This window comes from Lathyrus oleraceus, chromosome 7 (assembly GCF_024323335.1).
Source record: "Lathyrus oleraceus cultivar Zhongwan6 chromosome 7, CAAS_Psat_ZW6_1.0, whole genome shotgun sequence".
Taxonomy (NCBI): domain Eukaryota; kingdom Viridiplantae; phylum Streptophyta; class Magnoliopsida; order Fabales; family Fabaceae; genus Lathyrus; species Lathyrus oleraceus.
In genome coordinates, this window is record NC_066585.1 from 216,037,512 (window position 1) to 216,063,147 (window position 25,636).

At 37.5% G+C, this 25,636-nt stretch overlaps 1 protein-coding gene across 2 annotated transcripts; it reads left to right on the forward strand.

Moving 5' to 3' along the window:
* Positions 1–10,700: 10,700 nt before the first annotated feature.
* Positions 10,701–13,582, forward strand: LOC127101199 (uncharacterized). Of its 2 annotated transcripts, XM_051038544.1 has the most exons (3): positions 10,701–10,882; positions 10,978–11,072; positions 11,768–13,582. In XM_051038544.1, the coding sequence occupies exon 3, from the start codon at positions 11,793–11,795 to the stop codon at positions 13,386–13,388; it is 1,596 nt and encodes a 531-aa protein (XP_050894501.1). In that variant the 5' UTR covers positions 10,701–10,882; positions 10,978–11,072; positions 11,768–11,792; the 3' UTR covers positions 13,389–13,582. The 2 variants fall into 2 exon arrangements, with proteins under 2 accessions (XP_050894501.1, XP_050894500.1); XM_051038543.1 differs by having other exon boundaries at positions 10,773–11,072.
* Positions 13,583–25,636: the final 12,054 nt, after the last annotated feature.

Sequence of the window (25,636 nt, forward strand, 5' to 3'; positions counted from 1 at the left end):
AATAGATGGACTTACATCCAACTCCTCAAAACAAACAGGAAACAGAATGCCAATAGATGGACTTACATCCAACTCCTCAAAACCAACAGGAAACAGAATGCCAATAGATGGACTTACTCCCGACTCCTAACAAACAAACATCAAAAGCAAACACATGCAAAGCAATCAAACAAACAATGCATCACACACTATATACAAACAAGAGGCTCAATCAAATAGGTGGGCTTTAGTCAAGAGGGGTCATATCAACCTCGACAAACAAGCCAAACTGTAATGGTAAGCTGTGAGCTCTTAACCACTAACATTGAGAGTTAGGGTGAAGCTGATCAAATATGGAAATGAGGATGAGACCTCATGCTCTTAACCCTGGCCTGGGTGAGCTTATGACAAAGAAAGCGTGGGGATCCAGAATGTGGGATCCTATTCCACTTGACAGACTCTAAACAAGATCTTGGTTACTTGTTCAAGAGCATCAGCACGTAGTGCGAGCATAGTGAACGACTCACTGAATAACAGGGGATTGATTGCTAATCCCTTCTATCTGTCAATTGCCTCTTTACTTAGGAGGACTTATCAAGTAACATGCCTCATTTAGAGGTCTTTGGCACAAATGTAAACAATCACAAACAGAGCCTCATAAGGAGGACTTCAGCCAAAATGCCTGCCAAAAAGGTGACAGGACTTCCAGACTACATGGAGTAAGAGAGTAGCTACCTAAGTGGTGTATCAACCATAATCCAAAGCTCAAGTAAGAGCTAAAAGCAAGCAACTAATGTACCTGTACAAAAGCTAAACAGTTAATATCTCACACAGCCAATCAGAAAACAGTGGAACTTTCCAATATTTACAACTCAATGAACAATGATCAAGCACTCAAGTGAACTCATGAACATCACTTAGAACCTACAAAACAGCAAGAGTTAGTACTCAAAGGCATTTGTATCTCACAAAGTGAAATCACACCAAACATCAATGCTAAATGTCCAAACCTGAAACACAAAGCACAATTAGTTTATGTACAAAACACTAGTACAAAGATTAGGTTCAAAACCAACCCAAATGATCAAAACAGAAGTCAATCTTTTGCACAAAGCAAGTTCAAACATTCAATAAAATGTCCTCAAAAGGACCAGCATCAATTCATAAGGCAAAGGCATCAAATGATCAATGTAAAGCAAAGGCAAGCAAAGGTGCACAAAGTGGATATCCAAATTAGAAAATCCAAATCAAGTCAGAAATGCATCCAAGGATCATGAAATTTTTTATGCAAGTTACTCATGTTATGAACAAACATCATGCAAAAAATAAAATCCAGAAGAGCTCAAATGATAGGTAAACAAGAATGCACAAATGCAAGGCACAAAATGTGACACAAATTGTCACACTACATCTTCATGTGTCCAAAACAGTGATATCATATGATAAAAATTCCAAACTAATTCTCAAAAATCATATCACATGCGAAGATTAAGCACACAAAAATTCAGATCAATTGGATTAAAGATGAGCATTTCACAAAGCATTTATCATGACATATCAATTTGGCATAAGGTTCAATCAAAAATTCACAATTAAAAATCCAGAATCAAACAATTCATGAAATAAATGCTATAAAAAACTAGAGATTAAAACAAGATTATGAAAAAAAATTGGGATCAATTTGAAGCATTTTTCAATTTTTAATGATTTTTTAAAGTTGAACAAATAAAATGAAATAAACATGGAAAATAGGAGGGAAAATGAAATTCAAATTAATTCAGAAAAACAAATGCACCACCGCTGGATCGAACACGCGCGCTCAGGATCACACATGTGAAACGCTGCGTTTCACTTAATGACAAGGCACGCTCAGTCAGCAGGTCAGCCATTCGCGTGGCACAGTCAAACGCATCAGGACCAATCATACAGCCAGGCAAACGCAAACGTGGAAGCCACATCACATAAATCCTAGGAACACGCAGGCACGCCGGAGCTAAGCTCCAATCATCTTCCCCTGCTAGCTCCGCCAGGGATGCAACAATTTTTTTTTTGAAGAATTCATCGAGCCATACACCAATCGAAAACTCTTCTCACGTAGATCAAAAATATGCATTCAAAACGTCCTAAAACCTCATGGATTTTCCAGATCGAGCAAGAACTTTTTCTAGATCCAAACTTTAAATCAACATAACATGCACAATACTTGATCATTTTTAATTCTGAACATATCTACATGATCCAGGCAAGGAGATCTACATTTCCATGGTCTTAAAATGGCAAAAGGAGAGGACGAAAATTTCACTTACTTGAAATGGCAGTGGTTGAAATCGTGTCCTCAGGTGCTCTAGAGCTCCAGTTCTTCTCCAATAACCTTGCCTTGAAGCTTTAGTCCAAAATGAATGATTGAATCCTCTTAGATCTTGCTCAAATTCAAACTTCCATCTCCATGTTCATGCACTTGAATAGCTCGAATTTGGACTGAATTCCACAAAGTAATGGCTGAATCTTGATCAATGAAGGATGATGATCAAGATTATGCAAAGAAATTTGGTGTTTGTGTGGAGAATTGAGAGATTCAAAGAGAGAGAAAAATTGGAGGGAATGTGAAATTTGAGATCTGAATTTGTTTTTTCTTGCAAAACAGTTAGGGTTTGGCTTATATACCACTCACTAATCACACTGAAATCAGGGTTAGGCTTTGGTTAATTGAGATTAGAGAGATATGAGGTGAATTGCAAAATTGCCAAATGCACCTAGCATGGCCATGTAGCACGTGAACAGTACCATGCAAGCTGGGATTTCACTTAAAAACATCCAATAATCAACATGGAATTGGTATTTGGCTTGCATGATCAACCAAATTTGAATTATAAAATTTCCCTCCATTTTGCACATGTGTGAACAAGTGATCATATAAGCTTCTTTCGTGCAAGGCAAAGGTTGATTTGGAATCTCTTGGTCTTGACAAGCATTTTGCAAAAAGAGTGGACCAATTTGGAGTTTTGAATCAAAAGTTATGCCACTTTGAACTTCCATGCATACTTTGTGATCATTTGGCCATAACTTCTCAACCAATTATCATATGGACATGATATAGGACTTTTTGAAACGAGGAGAGAAAGATATTCAACTTTCATGTTCACCAAAAATCCATTTGAAGCTTCTTTGATGTTGAAAAGTCAAGTTGAATATGGACTAAAAACTTGCCATTTTTGGAAACTTGAAATTACAGGTCACTTTCCATTTTTGGAAACTTTTGCAATGACTTCAAAATCTTCAAGATAGATGTTTGACATGATGAATAGGACTTGTTTGAACATGATTGGGATGCTTCAAATCATTTCCCCCACCTCAAAGCCCTCAGTTGACTGCACAGTTGATTGCTTGGTCCTCAGATGACCTTGACATGCTTTGATGAACTTGAGCCTTTACCACTTGGGGATATTGCTTCAAAATGAACCCTAGCTCATATAAGCTCCATATAATATCATGTGGTCCTCATCTCAAGAAAATACCTCAATTCAATGCACAAAGGAATTCCTTGACCTGATGATTGCTTCAGCTGCAAAACAAATGTTAGTGACATATTTTTGTGCTTTTGGTTAATGATAAAACAAGAAAAGCAATGATATACAATGCAAGCATGCCTGGTGATCTCAAACCACTCACAGGAGATCTCTCCCCAAAGGGAAAGGAAGCCAAGATGCTCAAATGATCCTTGAGGCTATGCAATGCAATGCTTATGATGCCATGAGGGATCTTAGGGACAAAATTGGGGTCTTACACACGGAAGGTCTAAAAGTGGGGAAGCTCTGCTCTAGAGTTATCATGCAATATGGACCTATGTGTTAGGATTTATAAAGGGGAACATTTACCTAATGTTAGCATGCAAAGAATAAGGGAATTCTACCTATGTTATCATACAAAGGGTTCTACCTAATGGGTGCTACCTAAACGGAACAAGAGTCGACAGATGGAGCGCGGAGAGGAGTTACAAATAAGGGTAGATGGTGATGCCGGAGGCAATCAACTTACAGGTAGATGGCGATGCCTGAGGCAATCGACTTACAAAAGGATGGATGAATGCGTGCTGGTTCTGTTAAGTTTTTGAAAATGATTACTCGATGTTGGATCGAGCTTTTGATCTTATTTTGAAATGGTTATCGGATGTTCGTTTTAATTCTTGTATTAACAGGTGACTAAAGAAATAAAGAAATAAATATTATACACTTTATGGGAGAGGGGTACATTTGTTATGAATGGGGATTGTTCATGGCAAACAAACAATAAGAATATATGCCTCATACATCATACAAGTAGGCAACAATTATCAATCAGATCGGATAAATAAATAATATATAATCAAACCAAATAATCAAATAATGGAGCATTTAAACAATGCATGGGAGTATGAACATGTTAAATAATCAAGCAATAGAAAGCATGAATGAGAGAAACAAGTATAAAAGATAACAGATGAATCAAACAGATGAAAATATACACACGAAGGGTCCACTGAATAATTTAATCAGGAAATGAGGTAAGGACCAAATAAAATCAAGGTAAAAGGCCTCTAATACATGTCATATGAGATGAACAAGGGAGGATCAAAGATCTCTTCAATTGCCATAAGCAATCCCTAAGTCAAACATCGATCATAAAGAAGTCAACTGAAAATTCAAGTCAACTTAAAAAATAACAAATAAATAGCAAATTAATCAAGAAAATTATGAAAAATTAAACTAAATAAGGTGGGGTCAGGACATCATCATCCCCCAAAAATATTTTTAAAATAATGAAAATTGGCACGTGAATTAATTAAAACAAAACATAGGTCAAACCAAAAGTCAATTAATGATACTAGGTTAGAAATAAATCAAGAATAAATAGTAAATTAATCAAGAAAATTATGAAAAATTAAAATAAATAAGGTGGGGTCAGGACATCATCATCCCCAAAAAGATTTTTAAAAAAACGAAAATTGGTACATAAATTAATTAAAATAAAACAGAGGTCAAATCAAAAGTCAATTAATGAGACTAGGTTAGAAATAAATCAAGAATAAATAGTAAATTAATCAATAAAATTATGAAAAATTAAACTAAATAAGGTGGGGTCAGGACATCATCATCCCCCAAAAAGATTTTAAAAATAACGAAAATTGGTACACAAATTAATTAAAATAAAACAGAGGTCAAACCAAAAGTCAATTAATGAGACTAGGTTAGAAATAAATCAAGAATAAATAGTAAATTAATCAAGAAAATTATGAAAAATTAAACTAAATAAGGTGGGGTCATGAAATCATCATCCCCCAAAAATATTTTAAAAATATTGAAAATTGGTACGTGAATTTATTAAAATAAAACAGAAGTCAAATTTAAAGTCCACCAACCAAACTAGGTCAAAAATAAATCCAAAATAAATTGAAAATGTGAAATAAAATTCCAAGAAAAGGTCAGGTTAACCATGAGACAATGGTCAACCTCCATCCCAAAAATCAAATGCTAACAATAATTTTAAGTCATAAAAATTAAATCAATAAAAAAAGTGTGTTAAAATGGACCAGTTAGAATAAATAATTAAAATAAAATATTAATATTAAAAAAATACGAAAATAAAAATTATATAAAATTAAATAAAATGTTAAGAAACATGAAAAATATTTTTGGATAATTTTATGGACGAAGAAAATATTTTAAATAAGAAAAAGAAATATGAAAATGGAAGGATTAATGATGATGAACATGGTAAGCAAGCGCAAATATATCAAAACATGGTCATGGAAGAGATGATTACCTAATGGAAAATAGAAGTGGAATGGAATCTGATATGTGATGAAGCTTTGCCTCCTTGCCACGAAATTCCAATACTCCTTTAGGGTTAGGGTTTCAGCTTCTTAAATAGAGTGGATTAGGTGTTCTCATGGGCTTTTTAATAAGTGATTTATCCATAAGAATAAAAGTGTGAAGTGAGTTGTAAAATGTTGTTATTTTGGGCCAAACTTAAGTGAATGGATGTCCAATACATAGACAAAAGAGGTAAAAAAAACGTGACTGGTTTGTGCAGCATGCTTAGAAAATCTGATTGGGCCAGCCAGACCCAAAATCTGCCTAGAAAATCAAGTCATGGTGCCCACTTTAAATGAATGTATCTCTCAAACCATGGATCCAAATGAGATTATTCCAAAAGGATGTGAAAGAGGACATGGTAAGGTACAATTGTTGTGAAGAAAGTATTTTCAAATAATGCCTTGAAGTGCAAGAAAACTGGCCAAGAAGTCTTGACAAGTTTTGAAGATTTTGGAGTTAGAATTTTTCTAAGTGTCCTAAAAAAATGTCTCACTTTGACTAAGCATAACTTTCTCAATTCTAATCCAAATGGAGCAAACTTTATATATCTATAAATATTGGAACAAGGGGAACAACTTTCGTGTTGGAGAAATTTTCAAATGGAGCTTTTATCTTGATGCAAAATGGGCTTAAAGTGAGTGCAACGATCATGAAAACTTGCCCTAAATGGAAAGTCAACCATTTCCAAATTAAGTAAATTTTTTAATTCCTGATTAAATGATGAATCTATGATCCATCCTTGATCAAATTTCACATGTAGGATCCCCTAGGCATGGATTTTGAGATTCCACTCTCAAAATGTCAGGAGTTGACTTTTCTGGCCCCACAGTTGACTTTTCCCAAACTGTGTGATTCCTGATTCCATTGATCAATTGAAGCACTTCTAGCTCAAATAAAGAGATGATTTTTTGTATATAGACCCTTGTGGACATATGGAGGGCCATGGAAAAAGATTTTCACCCAAAGAATCAGAAATAAACTGATTTTATACCAAACCCTAGTTTTAGGGCAAAATGATCAGGAACTGATTGCACTGATTGCCAATGGATCTTTCTGTGAGATAATTGTGAATCTTCCTAGGCCAAGATGCCTCTCTAATCATGATATGGATGAGCTCCTCTACTTCCAACCAAACATTTCCTGTTGCAGGTAGCCATGAAACCCTAATTTCTGATTAAATCCAGATGAACACTCTGATAGCTTTGAATCCTTCACTGATGAACTGAGGACCATAATAAGATACTTGGACCCCCCCTGAGACCCTTGGGACTTGCACACTTAGAAAATGAAGTCCAATTCTCAATCTTGCTTTGTGTGGGCTCCTTCTGTTAAGGAGTGATCGATCAAAACCTGATCTCCAAGTCAATAATGCAGTATGCAATGAGTATGACCTAATATGATGCTAATGAAGTGTAAAACATAATCCCATGCTTCCAGGAAAACTGAAGGGTAAATTTTGGGGTATTACACTAAGCCCCGTTACAACCCGAAAGACCTATAAAAGTGTGTGAATTTGGTTTGTGTAGTGAACGTAGAATCTATTCAAAAATTAAGAGTTGATATTGCATACCTTGATATCATGAGTGCTAAATACTTTAACCCCGAGAGATTTGGTGAGTGGTGTGAAGAAGTTTGCAGGTGAAGGAACACTCTGATATGATAATGCAGTGGATAGTTCGAATGGGTGAACCAGAAGCTTAATCGGGAAGGAGGAAGATAAGTTGCGAATAACATCAGCTGTATTGTGGAAAGAAGAAAATCCATGGTTGACCTCTGTGTTGTCTCTTACATCACTTGAGGACAAGCAATGAGATAAGTTTGGGGTTGTGATCGGTCACCATTTGCACTTAGTTTTCATCATCCATCCAGCATGAATCTTCAAGAATCGTTAACACTTTTTTCTTTCTTTTAGTTGATTTCTTAAGTTTATCGCATTTTATAAATTTCTGCTTGTTTTATGTTGTATTAGTGGTTCATCTCTTTTTGTCGCATTTTATGCTTTTCCATGGTAGTGCTATTTTGTTTCCAGGTCTAACAATAAGCCCGAAAGATGCTTACCAGAAGAATGGAAGTCAAGGACATCCTGCAAAGCGAGATAAGGCAAAGACACAGGGCTGACACGACCCGTGTCAGCATGTGCAGAGTGGAGATTGTGGAAGCCAGAAAACAGGAGGCTGACACGGGTGCCCGTGTCAGCTGACACGGCCCGTGTCAGCAAGAGTTGAAGGATTTGAGTTGACAGAGAGCCAACACGGGCGCCCGTGTCATCTGACACGGCCCGTGTTGGCCAATTCGCCCAATTTGCTGATTTTTATTGTTGTGGTCTCTTTGTAAGTCCGGAGGGCAGTTTTGGTATTTCACGATGTTTTTAGATGATTAGGAACTATTTAGTCTGCATTTTGGTAAAGAGAAAGGGACTTTTTGGATCGTACAAGGAATAGACAGAAAGGATAAGAGAGCTTTCAAGGTGTTTGGAGAAGAAGAGATTTTCAAGATCGGAAGAGATTGAAGATCAACCTTCATCACCAATAAATTGTAATGTCTCTATTTTGTAATTTACTGTCTTTGAATACTATGAGAAACTAAACCCCCCAATGCTAGGGGGTGTCCCTGAATTGCTATTGTATGAACACTTTTTCTATGTTTTTATGATCATCGACGTTTTCTTAATTCAAATGATTATACAACGTTCTTAATGCTTAATTTTATCGGACAAATGGAATTTTGATCTATGGTTAAGGTCTAGGTCGGACAAACCACCTTATCGTTTATTGTATAATAATACTTCGGTTTAATCACTTAGGAATAAGTATCAAACCGTAGTAGCCGTTAATTCTTGATCAATTGCATATTTCGTAACGTCATTTTGAATAGCTAAGGAATTAGGATTGAAATTGACTGTTAATGGTTTTCGGCTAAGGAATTAGAGAAAACAATTCTTGAGAATCGGTTTTGAATAATTACAACGTAGATGTTATATGATATGGAAGTAGTGTAGTACAAAGCAATTCACACATCTTGCCTTATCATGCTTTCTCATATCGTTTAACAGCTTTTTATACGCTTTATATAATTTATTCTCGTTCTTATCATTTTGAAAACAATCAACAAACCCCCTATGATCTTTTGTTCAATGGAATTGTTGTAAAGATTTGTACTTATTACGCAGTCCTCGAGATCGATACTCGGGAGAATTCCCATTTTATTACTACATTGGTGTAAATAGTACACTTGCTATTTTATCGATCAGTAAGTAATTGAGTTTTATAGGCCTACAGGGAGACGTTTCAAATCAACATTAAATGGTAGACAAGTTAATGGGACACGTGTATCCCTTAGACAGTGTAGTGAAAATGGGAAGTAATGTTATATCCATGATTTCCTAGAAGGTAGGAAACGTGATGAGTGAAAAAGATTCCGTTGTGGGCTGAAAAAACGTGGGTAGGAAAAACAATGATGACGCTGACCTCACCAGACAAATGGAGAAACTAAACAAGTTTTACCAATATTGAGACACGTGGTAGTATCAGCCATTGAGGCGTCAAAGTAAGGTCTCAAAAAATGTCTTTCTCTCTCGTGTGTCGAAAATGACATTTTGGGGGGGGGGGGGGGCAATCTGTTAGCTCAAATTTTCGACGCCTACTTCAAATTACCAAAATTGGAAAAGCATGTACATCTGGTTTCGACTAAGAGGTGATTCGACCAGCTGAGGGTAGACTGGCTTAGCTGATTGGATAAAGATCAAACTTATAGCTGAAGTTTCGGAGCAGTTCCTTAAGGAGCAGTTAGAAAACGGTTTCAATCAAAGATTTAAAATTTAAATAAAGGAGGGAAGATTACCTTCGTTAGAAACCGCGAGGATACACGTGGAAGCAGAGTGAGCGAACATACGCATGCAGGACGCCACGTGTATCGACGTGATTGAAGAACCATCAGAGCGGTTATTTCGATCCAGTATAAATATAGGGTCTTAGAGTTAGAAAAGTGTGTGTCAAATTGTGTACAAAAAACCTGCAAATTTACTAAGTATTCGTGTGAAGAAGAACTGTAAAACGCAGAATGTACGTTGTCTACACCATTGTTTAATCATTTCAAAGCATTATAAAATTATCTTTACTTTCTCTTCAGAAACATCTTTCCTTGTTCTTTACTCTCAAACACTTTATTTCTTACTTCGTCATTTACAAGTTTAAAGATCCTTAGTTCCTTTCCTTACTTTGAACTTTTACCTTAAGATTTCAGCACTTACCAACCTTTTTGATTATTTTCAACCCTTCGACAATTCTCGTCGTTTACTTCTTCTTTAATAGTTCTAAATGCTGATTTAAGATTGTTCTTTTGTTCAAGTCACTCTTTTGTCTTTAGTTTTTATTTAACGCTTTGATTTGACGTTTAGTTCGATCATTTATTAACGTTACGTTTACGAGAAATTTAGCACATATCCTAGGATCAATCTGATCGATCCTGTGAGTGACCAAATTTAGAAATTTGGAAGATCAGCGGTTGTTTACCATTTTTCAAGATAAACAAGTAGCTACAATAAAAATGGGTTGAATCATTTAGTAAACCCTCCGCCTAGTATAAAAGAAAGGAGGACGACAACACAACCATTACTTAATACGCTTTATGCTACGATTTTCTCAATGCAACGTAGTACACTCTTCTATGCCCCCGCATCACAACTCCTTTTCGCTCTTGCTTCATTAACATTCATCCTTTCAAAATATTTAGTCAAGCTTCAATAATAACTTAGAAGCCACAAAAATTTATTTTGTCGAAAAATCCACAAAAATTTATTTTGTCGAAAAATCCCCCATCATGTCAATAATGAGATAGTTAAGTACAATAAAACGGGCTGATTCATTTGGTTAAACCATTAAAACCAATAACCATAAAAAAAAAAGTTATAAATAAAAAATTCCTTAGTATTGAAGTCATCTCACCTCACCACACTATTTACCATCTCCACTCTCATCCCTAATAAAATAACTCACCGACCTAACCCAACCTCTGTCCTAAATCTTGTTTCTTCGAAATTACACCCACACCAGGTTCTTTCTTTCTCTCTCCCATAGTTAAATAATCACGCGTTTCTTGTACGGTAATGTTCTTCGGGATTTGATCATTCACTTGCTTCTTCTTACAGGATAAAACCTCAATCACGGATTCATATGCGTCTCGACCATCATCGTATTTGATTCTCCATTAATTATTGCTACTTCCTTATTTATTATACATAAGGTTTGGTTTCAGATTTTGGGTTTTCAGTTCTCTGCTTTTTACAAGAAAAAATATGATTTTGTTGTTGTTGTTGCTCCGATTGGTTCTTGATTAGATGAGTGTAAATTGGTCTTTTCTGTTTAAATTCATCTGCTCTAAATTTTTACCTTGCTAGACCTAGTTTTGTGGAACTTGAATTTTTTTTTACCAGATACTTGTTTTGATTGCTTTGTTGTAAAGATAACTGTTAGATGTTGCATAAAGTATGTTTCTTTTGATTTGGGCTGTTAATCTTGGACTTGATGTGATTTTGGACTCTTGATTCAATATATGGGTGAGTATTGGGAATTTCTTTTGGAGTTCTGTCATATTTCAATCATAAAGGGTACATCAATAAGCGATGAACATATGTGAATTGATGTTTGAAATTCATTGTGTGTGTTGATAGCTTGCATCAGCTCTGATTATTGATCTAGTGGTTCTAATTATAATTTGGTAGCTTGTGTTAATGCTTGATAGCTTTTTTTTAACATTCTTAACCTTTGTGTGATTGGTAGAAAAAAGACATATCTTATATAGTTATGCAGGTCTTGTTTTTAATATTTATGGTGTAATTGTTAAGTCTGTTTTGGGTCTTGTATTTCCTTCTCGCTTTGTTGTAAAACATGTTTCTGAGATTTTGTTTTGTTTAATGATGTCTCACTCATTGTGTGCAGGAAGTTCTGGTTTTCTAGTACACTGATGGCTAACTCAAGTAGCAGATTTACACCGACGATGTCCGAAGACTCCTCGGAGCAGAAGGGACAAAATATTACTGAATCGAATGCAAGCATAATTCAGTGTCCTTTAAGCCAGCAACACCGTAGCTCTTTAGATGGCCCAGTTTCTATCCTTTGGGATATTGAAAATTGTCCTGTTCCGAGTGATGTACGCCCAGAAGATGTAGCTGGTAATATAAGAATGGCTCTGCAAGTGCACCCGGTAATTAAAGGAGTTGTTATGATGTTTTCTGCTTACGGGGATTTCAACGCTTTCCCCAGGCGACTAAGAGAGGGCTGTCAGAGAACTGGTGTTAAACTCATTGATGTTCCCAATGGGAGAAAAGATGCTGCTGACAAAGCGATTTTGGTTGACATGTTCTTATTTGCTCTTGACAATCCTCCACCGTCCTCTATCATGCTAATCTCTGGAGATGTTGATTTTGCTCCAGCGCTCCATATTCTTGGTCAACGGGGATACACTGTCATTCTTGTCATCCCTGCTGGGGTTGGTGTTTCATCTGCCTTATGCAATGCTGGTAAATTTGTCTGGGACTGGCCTGTTGTAGCTCGTGGAGAAGGTTTTGTCCCTCCCTCAAAGTTATTGGTGCAACCTCGTGGAAGTTCAGTTGAGCTTGCTGGATATTTGATGGGATGTCATATCAATGATAGTGCGGATGGACAAAATGAAGAGGAAGCGATAGTTTATAGAGGGATGTCACAGAGCTATTACAACTCAAGAGAGTTTTCTCTGGTATCACAATCTCTATCTGAATATAACCCACCACACATGTCTTACTTGCCAACATCTACGAGATCATATAGCCTTCCATCTGGATTGAATGATGTTGCTGGAGGACCTATGCCTTCTAGCGACAATACTGAATGCCAGGTATGGGTACAGCCTGGAGATTTAAATGGTCTCAAGGGTCAGTTAATAAGGTTGCTCGAACTATCTGGCGGAAGCCTGCCCCTGGTCCGAGTGCCAGCAGAGTACCAGAAACTTTACAGTAAGCCACTTTTTATATCTGAATATGGAGCATTTAAGTTGATCGATCTTTTCAAAAAAATGGACGATGCCATTTCTGTGGAAGGGAAAGGGGCTCGCAGATTTGTGTCTCTCAGAAACAAGAAGGGAGGCACAAGCGCTCCTCCGCTGTCTCTTGCAAAAAGAGATAAAAAGGGAAAAGGGACACTGGAAGAGACTACTACAAATGCTGTCATCGGCGGCTGCTCTTCAGATGAATTGTCAGATGAAGAAAGAGTAGTCGTAGAAGAACACGATGGAAGAAATTTTACAGGAAAGCGTAATAAGGGGAGAGCAGCCAGATGCCAAATTGATGGGCGTGTTCTTGAGCACTTTAAGTGCGAACTGCAGGAAATTCTTGTCAGCTACTCCTGTCGGATACTTCTAAGTTGTTTCGAAGCTGTGTACAAGCAACGATACAAGAAACAGTTGGAATATCAGCAATTTGGCGTGGACAAGTTGGAGGATTTGTTGGAGAAAGTGAGTGATGTGGTAGTATTGCACGAGGAACCAGTAAGCAAGAGGAAATTCCTGTCTGCAGTTGGTGGTTAGAAAACTTCAGCAAGAGACTGATTGCTATTTGTTTTATAATAACATACATCTTTTCAGTTAATTTATTTCTTATGTATTTTGTAAACATGATCTGCTGGGCGTATGTGTTTTTTTATAGTCACTGGCCTGCATGTATTTGAACCTTGTAAAATTTATGTGCGAATGTGTAAAAGTAGTAGGCATTTTCACTTTTATTCTAAATCCAATATGGATACTGATATACAATTTTTACATGCATCTTGGCTTAATAAGATATTAATTTATAGTTTAACATCATTTTATTTATGGTGTTGCACTTGAGAAGTTTAGTTGGAGCTGATTGATTTTGACCTTCACTGTGATTGTTGTAAAAACTTGCTGATACATTTTTATTCAAGGGAAATATACATGTCATTTTGTGTTTGTAAGTACCCAATATCATCTCTAATTTGATCATACAAAAAAGTTGTATTTGTCATTAGTCATAAATCCGAAGCATGTATTTTTTGAGAAAATATTTTTTTTATAAATAGAAGTCTTATATAGTAAGCAAAAAGAATCATTAAGGAGGGGGCTCAAATATAGAGCAAAATTTTTAAAGAAGGCATTTTTAATTCAGAATTATGTTTATAATGTATCATGTGAATTTTTATAAATGCTCTCTGATTTCTTAGATAAATTTTCGAACGTACTTTAGCACAACATTCAATAAAGATCATTATGTTATACATCTTTTTTCTTTTTTTACTTTATTCTGAGATGTATCTTCGGAATGATTTTGTAGATACATTTTTGGAGAGACACACCAGTACCAGAATCAATAGAAAATTAATTTTTCAAAATGAAATTGACATTCATAACATGAAATAAATATTACAATGATGATTTCAACATAAACTACAATATTACATTTCAATATCCCGATGGACGCTTGCATATCTTCGATCGATCTTTGTAGTGTCGCTTCCAACTCGAGCAGGACTTTTGTTTCGAAATGGAAATACGTATTCCACATAGCTCTAACACTGGCTTGCGTCTTGAGTTCAAATTTGTTGAACTCAATCTTCCCTCTGTTGTTAATAGACGGTGAACGGTACTCGAGCTTCACAATCCTTCGTTTGTCTCCATAAGGTAGGAGATGGTGGATTTCGTCTTTGATATCTTCGAGAGAGGTGAAATCAGTGAGCTTAAACGTTCTCCCGGGAGTAGAGCTAGAGAATGAGACATTTGCGACTTACCAATGGATGTATTTGTGACATTTGAGACATTTTCAGTTTGTGTAAAATATAAAATAAAAGCACCTAAATTTATAGAAGGCAAAGATTAATATGGATCACTCATTAACTGGAATATTTATTTCGGAGATATATCTCCGGAACTGCACCCTATTATCTTATTTCGGAGATACATCTCCAGAATTTGTTCTGAATCAGTTTCAAAACATAACACTAAAACAAAATCTATTTTTTCATTGACAAAAACACAATTGTTATCATGGGGAAGATAAAAAATGCATAAAGACAAAATATGAACAAAAGGTGAATATATAACAATGGCTGAAGGGTTTGGTTGAAAATCAACTATGTCAACAATGCATGTGTGATCATGCAGCTGGTTCTTTTATCAGATATTTCTGAAGATGCATCTCCGGAAATATCTGACATGCAAATGTGGTGTAAATTTTAAAATGCCGCCCATAATTTCGGAGATGCATCTCAAGAATATCTATTGAATTGTTAAATAATTAAGGTCTTTCTTAAAATATTCTGGAGATTCATCTTCGAAATAAAAATTACCCAACATATAGGGCACCTCTCAGAATGATCTTACTTGAGTGTGCAAGAGGTGCGTCCGAAGATGCACCACCGAAAACGGGAGGCATTTGTGGAAATTCATGTGGCGTAATAGAAAGATCTAGGGTGCTTTAAGAAATTCTCTATTTTGTAAAAATCCTTCTTTATGCTCATAGAAGAATGGATTCAAGTGAGATCCAGTTAGCTACCAAATAAGCACAAGAGTTCCTTTCTCGATAGATTTGAGATATGAAAAGATGTTTGTGTGCAAAGTAAGAAATAAAACTAAACCATTGTTTGATTTTCCAAGGCAATAAAGAATTCTTGTGAAAAATGTGAGCAACAATGGCTGAATCCGTTTCAATCCGAAATTTGGACCAACCTCTATCCCTTGCAATTTCATGGCCATGATGACCGCTTTGAACTATGTGAGGTAGGAGGGGGGCCATTGCACCTTATTCGTGAAAGCAAGAATAAAATTATTATGGTTGTTACAGAAGATTCTGTTGGTGTAAGCCCTAGAGGCCAATACATTTTGGTACTTGTATCGAATAATAAAAGGCATTCTCTTTATTATGGTTGATTAATAAAGTCCCTGGAGTAGATAGTCCGTTTGATGTATTAAGTGTGACTTAATCATGAGAACGCATTAAACATAAGGACACTATTCTTAAAGTATCCGTAGTCGAGCTTTAGTGTGAAGTGGGATAACATTAAAGCATTAAGACTATTATGTTTGTAGACTGATGATCACATCTCATGGATCATGGATAAAGAGTTATCAAGTCTTAAACATAGGTATGAATATTAGGAGTAATATTTATACCGGATTGACCCGCTATGAGAATACTATATAGAAAGTTATGCAAAGTGTCATAAGTTATTCTCATGGTGATAATAGTGTATACCACTCTTCGACCTGAAACCACTATGGATCCTAGATGTAGAGTCGAGTGCTTTATTGCTGATCCAACGTTGTCCGTAACTGGATAACCATAAAGACAGTTGATGGGTACTCCACAAAGCATGTTGAGGGACATGAGTGTCCTAGATGGAATTTGCCCATCCTGCATAACAGGATAAATGTCTATGGGCCCAATATTGAACTGGACAAGGATGACACGGTCTATACCTTGTGTTCAATATAGACATAAGGGCAAAAGGGTAATTATACACATAAGTATTATCACAGAAGGAATTGTCAGATCACATGACATTTTCGTGTCTTGGGTAGCAGTGATGTGTTGCTAGATACCGCTTGTAACACCCTTCTAAAATACCCCAATAAATAATTAATTCAAAAAAATATAAATCAGAGTAGATATGCAATTTAAGGGTGTCACACTTGACACTTCACACCATTCACCAAAGTAGTTTGTCATGCTCATTTAATAATCAAAATAAAATATTGCACAATTCGCAGCGGATATGCAAACCATGTAACACATTACATGTAAAATTATTCAACAACCAAATGAAAACAAGGTAAAACATCCCGTCCCGATGTTACATATACCAGAGCATGACCCACTAAGGAACTACACTAGACTTCAAGCACTAGCTTCTACTCAATCACTGCTCGTTACCTGAAACATAGTTGTAAGGGTGAGTTCCTCAATCGATATAATAAGCATTATAAAATATCATGTAATGCAAAGTAATTTAACACATTTCATCACCCAAATCAGATCACACATTCAGCAACGGCAACATCAACTCAAAATCATAATCATACTCAACCCAACACAAAACACACGTATAATATTGGAATACATCCATTCATATTATACGCCATACATACATTATGCAATGAGACTCCATGCATGCGGTACCGACTATTCGTGAACACATAGTTCAACCTCACCGATCAAACCCAGATACGGCTACCAAGCTCACTAATCCCACTCATTTGAGACCTAGTGACTCACTCACTAATTCCTCACCATGGGAATTAGCTACCACCATAAAGGCCATGCTATGCACGCTAAATCACCTAGCATGCAAACATCAACAACAATCCACAATGGACATATGCTCACACTCTAAGCCATAAACAACTCACTAATTCCTCACCATGGGAATTAGCTACCACCATAAAGGCCATGCTATGCACGCTAAATCACCTAGCATGCAACATCAACAACAATCCACAATGGACATATGCTCACACTCTAAGCCATAAACAGTCCATCCACAATTGCATACATAATAGATATATTCACAGCATTCTGCATACCATCATACATCATCAGCATATTTATCACAGAATCATATCATGTCATGCCAAATGATAAATCACAGTATTAGCACACTCTACTAATACCTATACTGCTCAAAACAACGGGAAATGATCCCTACTATATCATACACCAATATAGGCCAATCGTCAAATATGTACACAATATTTGAATATCAATTTTCCACTTTCAAACAGTGTTAACCGGTTAACGCCCTGGGTTAACCGGTTAACGCAACACAGAACACGCTTTCTGGCAATTTTTAACAGTGTTAACCGGTTAACACCCTGGGTTAACCGGTTAACGCAGAACAGAAATTAATTTTTCTAAATCATAACAGTGTTAACTGGTTAACGCAGAACATAAAGTTGTTCCTGCGCTAACACGAAAACAGAATGCAGATTTCCCGCATTTCTCGCCGTCGGAGGACTTCCGGACCTCCGATTTCAATTCCGTAAAAAGCTACACGTCCAGAAATTTACGACTCACCCACATATAGATTCAATTACAGTTTTAACATAACTTATTCATCACCATTTACAGCATTCCTCATCCCAATTAGGGTCAATTCAATGGCTTATTACTACCCATTACATGTTAACCCATAATACCCATTAAACGACGATAAACCCCCCTTACCTGAGTTAATCCGGCAAATCCTTTAACTTCAAGCTTTTCCCTTCTTCAACCCTTGTTCTCTTGCTCTTCCTCTTTGCCCTTTTCTCACTTTCTGTCGCTTCTCTGGTTTTCACGTGAAAAAACCCTTTTTACCAAATGGAACTCTTTATATATATTCCAACTTAATTATTCCAATAATAATAATCCAATAATATTCCAATTATTTAATTAAATTAATAAATATACTATTAACTTAAATTAAATAATTATCATATTTTATCGGGGTGTTACAACTCTCCCCCACTAAAAGAGTTTTCGACTTGAAAACATACCTCAAGCGAATAACTCTGGATAAGACTCCTTCATCTGACTCTCAAGTTCCCAAGTCACATTGCCACCTGCTGGTCCTCCCCAAGCTACCTTTACCAAAGCAATCTCTTTACCCCGCAACTGCTTCAACTCTCGATCCTCGATCCTCATAGGTGATGTTTCAACAGTCAGGTTATCTCTCACCTGTACATCATCTACTTTGACCACATGCGACGGATCAGGAATGTACCTCCTCAACTGAGACACATGAAAAACCTCATGCAAATTCGCAAGTGACGGCGGTAAAGCGATACGATAGGCTACCTCCCCTATCCTCTCCAAAATCTGATAAGGACCAATAAATCGAGGTGTCAACTTCTTCGACTTCAAAGCTCGACCAACCCCAGTTATCGGAGTAACACGAAGAAACACATGATCTCCCTCTTGAAACTCAAGTGACTTCCTCCTCTTGTCGTGATAACTCTTCTGACGACTCTGAGCAATCCTCATCTTCTCCTGAATTATCTTAATCTTTTCCGTAGTTTGTTGAACAATCTCCGGTCCAACCACAGCACTCTCACCGGACTCATACCAACATAAAGGTGTCCGACATCTCCTACCATACAAAGCTTCAAACGGTGCCATACCAATGCTCGAATGAAAACTATTGTTGTAGGTAAACTCAATCAAAGGTAAATAACAATCCCAAGCACCTCCTTTTTCCAAACACAAGCCCTCAAAAGATCCTCCAGTGACTGAATCGTCCTCTCAGTCTGACCATCAGTCTGCGGATGATATGCAGAACTCAATCTCAGCTTAGTTCCCAAAGCCCTCTGCAAACCTTCCCAGAACTTCGATGTAAATCTAGGATCTCTGTCCGAAACAATACTCGACGGAATACCATGCAAACTTACAATTTTCTCAATATACAACTCAGCTAATCTCTCTAACGGATAATCCATTCTGATCGGAATAAAATGAGCCGATTTTGTCAATCTGTCAACAATCACCCAAATAGCTTCAAAATTCTTAATTGTCCTCGGTAAACCAGAAACAAAATCCATACTGATACTATCCCACTTCCACTCTGGAATAGCCAACGGTTGCATTAGCCCAGACGGCTTCTGATGCTCAATCTTTGACTTCTGACAAGTCAAACAAGAATAAACAAAACTCGCAATTTCTCTTTTCATTCCCGGCCACCAAAATAACTTTTTCAAATCATGATACATCTTCGTAGCCCCAGGATGAATACTCAGGCCACTACGATGTCCTTCCTCAAGAATACTCTTCTTAAGTTCGGTAACATCCGGAATACACACCCGATTACCAAATTTCAAAACACCATTCTCATCAACTCTGAATTCACCACCTTGACCTTGATTCACTAGAGTCAACTTATCAACCAAAAGCACATCGGATTTCTGACCCTCTCTAATCTCATCCAGAATACCACTCGTTAACTTCAACATTCCCAATTTAACACTATTGTGAGTACTCTCACACACCAAACTCAAGTCTCTAAACTGCTCAATTAAATCCAATTCCTTAATCATTAACGTAGACATATGCAATGATTTCCGACTCAATGCATCAGCCACTACGTTTGCTTTACCCGGATGGTAATTCAAACCAAAGTCATAATCCTTCAGAAACTCTAACCATCTCCTCTGTCTCATATTCAGCTCTTTCTGATCAAACAAATACTTTAAACTTTTATGGTCACTGAAAACCTCAAATCTTGACCCGTACAAGTAATGCCTCCATAACTTCAGAACAAATACCACAGCTGCCAACTCTAAATCGTGTGTTGGATAGTTCCTCTCATGAACCTTCAGTTGTCTCAAAGCATAAGCTACAACCTGCTTATTCTGCATCAAAACACCACCCAAATCCAACAATGAAGCATCACAGTAAACCTCATATGGTTCCGATGGACTTGGTAATATCAGAATAGGAGCAGTAGTTAACCTTCTCTTTAACTCTTGGAAACCTTCTTCACATTTTGAATCCCAAACAAACGCTTTCCCCTTTCTAGTCAACATCGTCAACGGTAACGCCAACTTAGAAAATCCCTCAATGAATTTCCTATAATAACCTGCAAGTCCAAGAAAACTCCTTATCTCAGAAACTGACTTCGGAGCTTCCCACTTAGATACCGCTTCTATCTTAGAAGGATCAACAGCAATACCACCTCTTGAAATCACATGACCAAGAAAACTAACCTCTTCTAACCAAAATTCACACTTAGACAGTTTAGCAAATAACTTCTTTTCTCGTAAAACTCCTAAAACCACTCTCAAATGTTCAGCATGCTCTTCTTCAGATTTCGAATACACCAAAATATCGTCAATAAACACCACAACAAACTTGTCTAGGTACGGATGGAAAATCCTATTCATATACTCCATAAATACCCCAGGCGCATTAGTCACACCAAAAGGCATTACAGAATACTCGTAATGTCCATACCTTGTTCTGAAAGCAGTCTTCTGAATATCCTCAGTTTTCACACGTATCTGATGATACCCTGATCTCAAATCTATTTTGCTGAACACACTCGCACCAACCAACTGATCCATCAAATCATCAATCCTCGGCAAAGGATATCGATTCTTGATCGTCACTTTATTCAGTTGCCTGTAGTCCACACACAACCTCATAGTACCTTCTTTCTTCTTAACCAATAACACTGGTGCGCCCCACGGTGACACACTCGGACGAATAAATTTCTTATCCAACTGATCTTCCAGCTGACTCTTCAATTCAGTTAACTCAACAGCAGACATACGGTACGGAGCCATCGATATCGGCCTAGTACCAGGTACTAAATCAATCGAGAACTCAACTTCACGCTCTGGCGGTAACTCATTCACTTCTTCAGGAAACACATCAGGAAAATCACACACTACGGCTAGATCGCAAATCACCAATTTATCTTTAGCCTCCAAAGTCGCCAACAGCATAAACAACTCTGCCCCATCTGCTACTGCCTCATTCACCTGCCTTGCTGATAGAAACAAACTCTTTCCTTCCTCAATCTCAGGAAAGATCACAGTCTTATCAAAACAGTTGATATAAACTCGGTTAAACACCAACCAGTTCATACCCAGGATAACATCAATCTGCACTAGTGGAAGACACACGAGGTCCATCCCAAAGTTTCTACCAAAAATACTCAAAGGACAATTCAAACAAACTGAAGTAGTAGTCACTGAACCCTTCGCAGGAGTATCAATCACCATACTCCCATGCATCTCAGATATCTCTAATTTAAGTTTCACAGCACAATCCAAAGATATAAAGGAATGGGTCGCACCTGTGTCAATAATAGCTACAAGAGGAAAGCTATTAATATAACACGTACCTCGGATCAAACGATCATCTGCAGAAGTCTCAGAACCCGATAAAGCAAAGACCTTGCCTCCCGACTGGCTCTCTTTCTTCGGCTTAGGACACTGTGGACTGATATGACCCACCTCTCCACAGTTGAAACAAGTCATAGTCTTCAACCGGCACTCTGCAGCCAAGTGACCACCTTTTCCACACTTGAAACACTTCTTCTCAGCACTGGTACACTCATGGATACGATGTCCAGCCTGACCACATCTGTAACACTTAGCAGGGGCACTGGAGTCTCCTCCACTAGGTCTCTTCATCCCACTCTGTCTCTGGAAACCTTTGCCAGCTGCATACGGTTTTCCACGATCATTCTGATTCTTTCCTTTCCTATCAACCCTCTGCTGATAGCTCTCCGCTCTGGCCTTGGTATCCTGTTCAAAAATTCTGCAACAGTCAACCAGGTCAGAAAACACTCTGATCCGCTGATACCCAATAGCCTGCTTGATCTCGGGACGTAACCCGTTCTCAAACTTCACACATTTTGAAAATTCCCCAGTAGCCTCATCATAGGGAGTGTAATACTTCGACAGCTCTGTGAACTTAGCAGCATACTCAGTAACAGACCGGTTGCCCTGCTTCAATTCTAAGAACTCTATCTCTTTCTTTCCTCTGACATCCTCTGGAAAGTACTTTCTCAGGAATCTCTCTCTGAACACCGCCCAAGTGATCTCAGCACTCCCAGCAGCTTCCAACTCAGTGCGGGTAGCAACCCACCAATCATCTGCTTCCTCTGACAGCATATGCGTACCGAACCTGACCTTCTGGTTATCGGCACACTCAGTCACTCGGAAGATCCTCTCGATCTCCTTCAACCACTTCTGAGCACCATCTGGATCGTATGCTCCCTTGAACATTGGAGGATTGTTCTTCTGGAACTCACTCAGTTGACGAGCAGCTCCCAATCCCACAACATTCGGATTCCCTCCAAGTACTCCAGCTAGCATACCCAGAGCCTCAGCAAGCGCAGCATCATCTCTACCTCTTCCAGCCATCTCTATTCTGAAAACCCAACAGGCTAAAACAATAAGTACTGATAGGGTTACACAACACCTATCACGTACAGGGAAACAGAATAATTACGACTCGACTCGACCGACTATGCTCTGATACCACTAATGTAACACCCTTCTAAAATACCCCAATAAATAATTAATTCAACAAAATATAAATCAGAGTAGATATGCAATTTAAGGGTGTCACACTTGACACTTCACACCATTCACCAAAGTAGTTTGTCATGCTCATTTAATAATCAAAATAAAATATTGCACAATTCGCAGCGGATATGCAAACCATGTAACACATTACATGTAAAATTATTCAACAACCAAATGAAAACAAGGTAAAACATCCCGTCCCGATGTTACATATACCAGAGCATGACCCACTAAGGAACTACACTAGACTTCAAGCACTAGCTTCTACTCAATCACTGCTCGTTACCTGAAACATAGTTGTAAGGGTGAGTTCCTCAATCGATATAATAAGCATTATAAAATATCATGTAATGCTAAGTAATTTAACACATTTCATCACCCAAATCAGATCACACATTCAGCAACGGCAACATCAACTCAAAATCATAATCATACTCAACCCAACACAAAACACACGTATAATATTGGAATACATCCATTCATATTATACGCCATACATACATTATGCAATGAGACTCCATGCATGCGGTACCGCCTATTCGTGAACACATAGTTCAACCTCACCGATCAAACCCAGATACGGCTACCAAGCTCACTAGTCCCACTCATTTGAGACCTAGTGACTCACTCACTAATTCCTCACCATGGGAATTAGCTACCACCATAAAGGCCATGCTATGCACGCTAAATCACCTAGCATGCAAACATCAACAACAATCCACAATGGACATATGCTCACACTCTAAGCCATAAACAACTCACTAATTCCTCACCATGGGAATTAGCTACCACCATAAAGGCCATGCTATGCACGCTAAATCACCTAGCATGCAACATCAACAACAATCCACAATGGACATATGCTCACACTCTAAGCCATAAACAGTCCATCCACAATTGCATACATAATAGATATATTCACAGCATTCTGCATACCATCATACATCATTAGCATATTTATCACAGAATCATATCATGTCATGCCAAATGATAAATCACAGTATTAGCACACTCTACTAATACCTATACTGCTCAAAACAACGGGAAATGATCCCTACTATATCATACACCAATATAGGCCAATCGTCAAATATGTACACAATATTTGAATATCAATTTTCCACTTTCAAACAGTGTTAACCGGTTAACGCCCTGGGTTAACCGGTTAACGCAACACAGAACACGCTTTCTGGCAATTTTTAACAGTGTTAACCGGTTAACGCAGAACAGAAATTAATTTTTCTAAATCATAATAGTGTTAACCGGTTAACACCCTGGGTTAACCGGTTAACGCAGAACAGAAAGTTGTTCCTGCGCTAACACGAAAACAGAATGCAGATTTCCCGCATTTCTCGCCGTCGGAGGACTTCCGGACCTCCGATTTCAACTCCGTAAAAAGCTACACGTCCAGAAATTTACGACTCACCCACATATAGATTCAATTACAGTTTTAACATAACTTATTCATCACCATTTACAGCATTCCTCATCCCAATTAGGGTCAATTCAATGGCTTATTACTACCCATTACATGTTAACCCATAATACCCATTAAACGACGATAAACCCCCCTTACCTGAGTTAATCCGGCAAATCCTTTAACTTCAAGCTTTTCCCTTCTTCAACCCTTGTTCTCTTGCTCTTCCTCTTTGCCCTTTTCTCACTTTCTGTCGCTTCTCTGATTTTCACGTGAAAAAACCCTTTTTACCAAATGGAACTCTTTATATATATTCCAACTTAATTATTCCAATAATAATAATCCAATAATATTCCAATTATTTAATTAAATTAATAAATATACTATTAACTTAAATTAAATAATTATCATATTTTATCGGGGTGTTACACCGCTCACTGTTTATTATGTTAAATGTGTGATTTAATATAATTGCCAACGTCACGAAAACCTACAGGGTCACACACAAAGGACGGATTGATGAGAGATAGAGTAACTAAGGAATATCGTAAGGTACGGTACCCTTAAGTGAATTATAGAACATCGTAAGGTACGGTGTACTTGAGTAGAATACGAAATATGGTAAGGTACCATGGGCTTAAGTGATTTTGGGCATATTATAAGATATGGGCCAAAATACATTTAAGTGGGCTTTTTAACTTGAAGCTCACACAAGTGGTTCTATAAATAGAACCCTTATGCAGAAGCAAAAAAAAAGATGGCGGTTGCATTATTTTCGTTTTCTCTCACTCTCTCTCTCACTCAAAGCCTTCATTCGCACCAGCTAGCACTGAGATTGAAGGAACCCGTTCGTGTGGACTGAGTAGAGACGTTGTCATCGTTCAACGTTCGTGATCGCTTCGTGGATCTGCATCAAAGGTTTTGATCGTCACAAGAGATCTGCACCAAAGGTTTCGATCATCACAAGAGGTAAATATTCTATCACTGATCATGACCATTCGTAAGGATCTTTGAAGGAGAAAATTTTAATTTCCGCTGCGTTTTGGACCGCAATTCTCCTTCAGATTCCACCACCACCAGCTGGGAGAAGGTCATGATTTTAAGCGCCATCACAAATACACTTTTACCAGACAGGAGAAGGAGGATGCCAAAACACTTATTTAATTTGAGGAGCTCTACGAGGTTTAACAATAATACAAAAATCTTCGAGAATTTTGAAGTCTTCCAAAGAAGAAGAGGAAGTGGTTGTGGAGTTATTTCCAACAAATAAGAGTTCAACTATGTTTTTTTGATAATTTGTGTGGCACAAGGAGCTTTATCTCTAAACCTATCAAAA